Source organism: Puntigrus tetrazona, chromosome 25 (genome assembly GCF_018831695.1).
Source record: "Puntigrus tetrazona isolate hp1 chromosome 25, ASM1883169v1, whole genome shotgun sequence".
Taxonomy (NCBI): domain Eukaryota; kingdom Metazoa; phylum Chordata; class Actinopteri; order Cypriniformes; family Cyprinidae; genus Puntigrus; species Puntigrus tetrazona.
Genome location: NC_056723.1, coordinates 8,601,894 through 8,609,159, shown reverse-complemented (window position 1 = coordinate 8,609,159; position 7,266 = coordinate 8,601,894). Strand labels below are relative to the sequence as shown.

Genomic DNA, 7,266 nt, shown 5'->3' with positions numbered 1-7,266 from the left:
AGTATGGCGTACCAGGCAAACGAATTTACGACATTCCGTTTTACGACTGTTTTCATGGTTGCCTAGCAGCAGCAGCAGCAGCTGAACAAGGGGAACGCAAGATGGCTAGGCTGTTTTATCAATAAGGTATGAACGCGTCTTTCCTTTTTATGAATACGTGTAAAAGTTGCATTTGTGACATTAAACAACGCGTTTAAAATCAATATTCAATTTTTAACATAATAGCTAACAAACAAAACAAAATAGGACCATTTTATACACTGGTAGAGCAACAGTTTTGGCTAATATCTAGCATCTTGTCTTATTTATATTAATGATGTTTTATTCTGCGTTCTCATATGAGTAAGAAGTCTATGCGAATAAGAATACTGTACATTAGCATCGCATTTTATTGTCTTTTGTAGATGGTTGGCAAACAACAAAAAAACGCCTTCTGAGATCACACTGACGTCTAACAGGTTAAATGTCGTTCAGTTCAACGCTGTAGGACATTTATACAACAGCTGAAAGATGCCTGCAGCCACAGACTGGAAGCTGCTCATGGGAGTGGACCCAGAAGATCTGGGAGAAGATGATGAGAAAATCAGTGATTTGATTTTGATGGTTAGTGTGTTGCTTTAAAGCATAAAAACTGTAGACAAATTCAATGATCAAGATCTTTACATTACATTATTTTTTATGACTAAAAAAGTATATTTAAAACATGTTTGGAAACAAATGGCAGAATAGTTAACATATCCTTAATTACACACACATACACACACACACACACACACACACACACACACACATATATATATATATATATATATATATATATATATATATATATATATATATATATATATATGTATATGTGTATATGTGTGACCCTGGAACACAAAACCAGTTATAAGTAGCAATAGGTAACAATACATTCATTGCATAATTATATGCATTATAAATTTCCTACCATAAATATATCAAAACTCAAATAATTGTATCTCCAAATATTGTCCTGTCCTAACAAAAAAATTGACTCTTAATGCTGCAGAATGGAAAAATGCTGAAGATCAATATCTTTGCTTTGCTTCCAGACTGACATCTGCTTTTTGGAATGTGTGAGGGACAAAAACATTTTTCCTGCAAATTCATCTGACAATCATGCTTTCCTTCCCACGTAGATCAAACCACGGGACCTGAAAGCGGATGATTCAGAGAAAATGATTCAGCTCTTTAGAATCTCACAAACACTCCTGAGGGTAAGAGTCATACACCATCACCACACAGCTGCTTCTTTCAGCTGGAAAGCTTTGAATTTCTTTTACTAATTATTTTGCGGTGATTGAAGTCCATCTGCAGTTGCTGTCTGTCATTCTAATAGTATTATGTGGGTCAGTTTAGATGTTACTTATGATGTCTTACTGCCCCTCAGATGAAACTGGATGAAATTAAATGTGCCTATGAGGTTGTAGACAGTGCTGGTGTGGAGCAAGCAAGAATTGGTATGTACAGTTATTATTCCATTAGCATTTTCCACAGCAAATAACAGTGCTTGCAAAATAGCAGAAGAAAAGTGTTTAAGAATAAATGGATTAAATGAGCGTCAGTCAGAAATTTCAAGTCCCAGTCTTAAAATTATTCGCCTTAAACTCAAAGTATTATATATTATCGGTCGTTTTATATTTCCAATTCAAGGTCCAATTCTCGCTATATAAACAGACCGTTAACTATGGCCTTTACCTTAATAAACTCCTAATTTGCTGCTTATTAATAGGTAGTTAATTGGTAATGAATTTCCAGTTGCCATGTATGAAATGTGCTATATAAATAAACTTGCCTTGCCTTGACTAGTTGTTAGGTTTAGGTATTTGATAGGATTAGGAATGTAAAATACGCTCATGCAGAATATGTACTTTATAATTACTAATAAACAGCCAATATTTTTATGCTAGGTAAGCAACTAGTTAATAGTGAAAATCTCTAAACTGAAGTGTCACCTTTACAGAGCACTGAAATTGTTTCAAAGATTAAACACGATCTAATATTTTATTGTTTATAAGTTATGAAGTTGATTGTAAGAATTTTATGCGATATATTGATGTTTGTGTATTAAATGATTGCAGAAAATGAGCTGAAAGCTAAAGTCCTAAAGCTGGAAGGTGAGCTAGAGGTAAGGGAGGTATTTCATTTTTAATTGTGTGTACAAGTGCACTTATTTGATTTGCATCATCTGTGTACAAGTACAGTCTTAAGAGGATTACAGGCTTACTTCCTTGTGTGTTGCAGTATAGTTGTTCTGCACATCATATTTCCTTTGATATGGTTATCGTTGTGAAATAAGCGAGATGTCATTGAGCTGCACGACTCACCGGTGTCAGAGATGTACACAGATGGAGGTCTTGGGTCTTGAGCTTTATTCAGATCCGCTTGCTTCATGTCCAGATGGCCCAGCGCGTGATGGGAGGGGGTGACACGCGCTTCCTCCGGGATGAAATTCACCAACTGGAGAGTCACCTGGAGCGCAAAGAGAGAGAGGTGACCCAGCTGGAGAAGGAAATGGGCAAGGAGAGGAAAGCCAATGAGGAGGTAGGCACTTTCCAAGAATAGGGTACAAAAGAGCGGCAGAAAACCTGAAGTCTTTTTGGTTGGTGAATTGCTAAGCCTTCCGATATTCACCGTCAAGCTCAAATTAAATATTAGATGAGCTGTATCATTTTTAATGATATTTGTTATTTAGGCAACCCTGTCACCAAAAAATCTGGAACATGAATAAATGCATTTTATATTCCAGCAATAAACATTAAATGACAAAAATGAAGTGGAAAAATGTTGATCAGTTGCAATACAACCATAAAATATAAATGATAAATGTTAAGTTTTGTTAATTAAAATCCAAAAGGTTCATAATTCTAAAAATTTTTTAATGCAATTTAATTGAATTGATTGGTTAAAGGTGACAGAATTAATTTTAATTGTTGGATAAATATAAAAGAAAAAATATGGAGTGATAATAGGTATGGTGTAGGATTGAGAACAATAATGCATTGGTTTCACGTTTTTGCATCTCACAGCTGGCTCTCCGTGCTGAAGAGGCAGAAGAGAAGAACAGGAAACTCAAAAGAGAGGTTTTTTCAATCATTTCCTCTGTAAAGCTTTTATACGGACCACAATCTTCAATCTTTCTCCTTCTGTTACTTTAATTTATCCTTTCCATTAGCTCTTTTATATGTCACCTTTTATTTGCTTCTCTTCTCACCTTTATTCCTCAGCTGATCATTTCATTGTTATGCATGCCTCTTGTTGTTTTCTTGTTATCCTTTTCTTTGTCAATGCCCCCTCAAGATAAAGCAGCTTACAAAGAAGGTAAGACCCCAGATTAAGGAGAATTAGAGAAGCCAGTCTATTTATTAGAAGCATGTTTATGTCAGTTGGAACTGCACCACCAGTCTGATCTGTTCTTCAAGGTGTCCTTGGATAAATTCATATTGCCATCTGGTTTGCCATGTTTTTTTTAATTGTTTGTTTGCTTGTTGTTTTGCCATGGTAGACTGTTTCATTCATTTAAAACAATTTTCTAAGAGAATAATTTAATTAACCCCACCAAAAAATATGGTAGAATTTTATTTGTGTATTTCAGGGAAAAAAAACAATAAAAATGTATACTGTTGGGTTTTTTTCACAAATTAAAAATAAATAAATAAAAAAATGAGAAAAAAAATATATATATACTGCCATTATTAAAACAACTATTTTTCAAACAAAAATAATATATAAATAAATATAGCTGTAACCTTCTTTTTTTTTTTTTTTTTTTTTTTTTCTTGAAAAGAGTACTGTATATGGGTTATGCCGCACAGATTTCTGATTTGTTGATCATTTTTAATCTATTTTCATTTAAGCAAGTTAAAAACACAAAACAAAACCTTATACATTAGCCATTTAGATAATCTTAACTTGCATACTGTATAAATCATCTTAACTCGCATCAACTAATAGCACTAAATCAGTACATGATCAACATAGAACTTTATGATAGAGCTAGTGTCTGTTTTAGAACTGGCCCTGAACTCTCTGGGACTTGCCAACTTTGTTACTAAGCCCTGAGTAATGGCTTTATCGCTGTGCAATTCTAGAAAATTAATCAACACAACTGCGATGTGAGTCAACGTCTGGAATGAAGAATTCAAAAGTGCTGTGATTTAAGTTATATGACACCCTGTAATGATATATGATATCAACTCTGTAATAAACCATGCTTGACAGCAATTTGAATAATGGATTTGTTTGTTACTGCAGAACGAACAGCTGAAACAGGACGTGGAGTTCTACAGAAAGGAAGTAGAGCAAAGAGAGCCTCTTCAGACCAAAGAAGAGAGCAATGAGATTCAGAAGAGACTTACCAAAGCCAACCAACAGCTCTACCAGTGCATGGAGGACCTCCAGGTAATCCCCAAATCACCTTCAGCCTGTCATATAACGCCATCATAACATGGCAGATTCACTTTTTAAATTAATACACCTCTAATGCTGCAATACTTCTTTAAATGGGCCTTATTTTACACATTTATCATTTTCTCATCATAAACTGAAAAGATGAAAATAAATGTACACAGTGAAAATGTTATATGTATATATTAGTGCTGTCAAACGATTAATCGCGATGAATTGCATCCCAACATAAAAGTATTGTTTACGTAATGTGTGTGTGTGTATATATATATATATACATGTATACAGGTATATATATATATATATATATATATATATATATATATATATATATATATATATATGTGTGTGTGTGTGTGTGTGTATATATGTGTGTGTGTGTGTGTGTGTATAACGTGATTAAGTGTAATTGTTTGACAATATATATAATTAAGAATTTATCTTGTCTCTTAATTTATACACACTTACACTTCAGCAGCACTTAACTTTTTTTTTATTTTTATTTATATCAGTATTTAAGTAATTATTCCTCTGATTATTTCCTGTAGTGTGAATGTGTGACCTATGACACACTAACAGAAAATAGTATTACAGTATAAATATGCAAATGTGTGCAGGTTGTTTTTCATGTGGGTTTTTAATCTCGTGGTGTTTTTTTATTTCAAAGGTAGCAACAGTCTTAGGTATGTAACCTTGAAAGCATGTTTCAAACATGTTCTGATCCACAAATTCCCTCCATTTCCAGCATGCAGAGGACATGGCAGCCAACCTGAAGACTGAGAACGAGCACCTGCAGAAGAATCTGGAGGAGTCTGTGAAGGAGATGGAGAAGATGACGGATGAATACAATAAGATGAAGATCGCAGTCCAGCAGACGGATACCATCATGGATCATCTGAGAAAAGAAAGAGATCATGCTAAGCTTCAGGTGCTTTAATCAAGTTTACAAAATGGATCATTTTAATCCTGAATGCTAATTGAGCCACATAAACTGGTTCTCCTACCTACTTTTGTCAGAAGTAAATAGTTATGGTAGTTTGTGAGTGTGCATGAAATAAATTGTCATTGTTATTAATGAATTAATTTTTTTAAAGGTCAGAGAGCTAAATGAACAAATCCAGGCTCGAGTTGAAGAGGATGACCCAGTTATGGCTGCCGTCAATGCCAAAGTTGAAGAGTGGAAGGTGAGCCCAAACTCTTAAATGTCAGCTTAAACAAATAAAACCAGTTTATATTCAAATCAGGTCAGGTTCCATGAACTTTCCTCACTTCTCAATACATCAGAAGTGGCTGTTGTTGTTTTCTCTTGTTTGTATGTGGTTTTACCTGCCTGAAATTGCTCACGTCTTTGAGTCATTTCTTTGAAGTTCTGAAGAAAAGGTTAAATATTTGCTTTTGTGCCAGACTTAACCAACAATTTTGTCATCTAGGAAACAATCCAAAAAAAAAAGTTCAAAGTAGTTCAAAGTAAAAACTAGTTCAAAGTAAAGGTTAAACTCGAAATTCACGTCACCAACGTACTCAGAATTGACATTTACATTGACATAAACACAGAAAACAAATTGCTGCTGTAGAGGAACATCAAATTTACTTTTTTTTATATTACGACACTAATACGACTCTTAACAAGTCGAAAACAAATTGTCTCCAAGAACATGCCAAGTCTATTTCCATTGTAACTGCATTTTGTTTAAATAGACATGTCTAGTTGTCGAAAAAGCTGAACAACTAGTAATAAGAGGTGCTCGATTACTGCCTGGTTTGTCAACACCATACCAAGCTTCTAAGCTGCGAAAAATCAGTGCTAAAAGTCTAACCTGCAGAATAGCATCACACACCTTGGCAACCAAGAGACCAACACTGTCACAGTGTGAAAATAATGTGAAGTGAGGGAAATGGCGGTTTTATTCCTTTGGTAATTGGTTAAGAAAGGCCTGCATGCTGTAAACTTTCATGTAATTTGTTTGTGTTTCAGAGTATTTTATCAGGGAAAGATTTGGAAATTTTGGAATATCAACAGATGATCAGAGACTTGAGGGAGAAACTTCGAGCTGCTCAGATGGACTCTGACAAAAGCAATATTATCGCACTCCAGCAGGTCGGTCAGTCGGATACACACATATGTGTATATATAAATGTAAAATGTAAATGTTTATATATATTTTTTAAATAAAACAATTAATAAATAATTTGTTTAAATTTACATTCATCCAACAACATTTTCAACATTGATAATATTAAGGTTTATTAAGCAGAATTGTTTCTGATATGAATAAAAAAAGTAATAAAATATATTAAAATGGAAAACCAGCAAACATAAATTGCATTAAAAATAACACTGGGATATATAAACTTTTTTTGATAAGAAATTATCATTTCTGGATTTAAGTTCAGTTCATTAATCATGTATGTAGTATGTAGGTGATGGTATTTAATTTTTTTTCCTTTGATATAAATTTGTTTTATCAACCAAACATTTTACTTAAGCTTGGTTAATTTGTTTCATAATTTTATTGTTTTATCCTATTAATTAGAGTAAAAGGCATGTCTCACTGTCTTTGGCCTGTTTCACAAATCCTGCATATATACACTATACTGCAAAACAGGGATTTTTGTATCATTACATACTTTCTTCAATAGCTTTGATAGAATTATCATCCAAGTAGTTAAAGTTGGCCATTGATAATTTTAAAAAACTTGATTTATTGTAAAAAAAAAAAAAAATGAATGTACATGAGAAGGTGGCCATATTTCAATGGAACCCAAACCTGTAACTGTAGCTGTAAACCGCAAAAAAAATCTAGCGCATTTGTCTGTCACTGCAGTATTGTTTTA

At 33.5% G+C, this 7,266-nt stretch overlaps 1 protein-coding gene across 4 annotated transcripts in view; it reads left to right on the top strand.

Annotated features, from left to right (window-relative positions):
* The first annotated feature begins 57 nt into the window (after nt 1-57).
* The window catches only part of LOC122330756 (centrosomal protein of 290 kDa), a 24,352-nt gene continuing 17,143 nt past the window's right edge, over nt 58-7,266 (top strand). For 2 of the 4 annotated variants that reach the window (XM_043228021.1, XM_043228019.1), the window contains exons 1-11: nt 65-126; nt 405-603; nt 1,164-1,241; nt 1,415-1,484; nt 2,106-2,152; nt 2,425-2,568; nt 3,054-3,107; nt 4,279-4,425; nt 5,177-5,359; nt 5,526-5,615; nt 6,407-6,529. In XM_043228021.1, the coding sequence (XP_043083956.1) occupies nt 511-603; nt 1,164-1,241; nt 1,415-1,484; nt 2,106-2,152; nt 2,425-2,568; nt 3,054-3,107; nt 4,279-4,425; nt 5,177-5,359; nt 5,526-5,615; nt 6,407-6,529 (1,029 nt within the window). In that variant the 5' untranslated portion in view covers nt 65-126; nt 405-510. Of the gene's footprint in view, nt 127-404; nt 604-1,163; nt 1,242-1,414; nt 1,485-2,105; nt 2,153-2,424; nt 2,569-3,053; nt 3,108-4,278; nt 4,426-5,176; nt 5,360-5,525; nt 5,616-6,406; nt 6,530-7,266 lie in introns of those variants that run through there. The other 2 variants (XM_043228020.1, XM_043228022.1) reach the window with 2 other exon arrangements.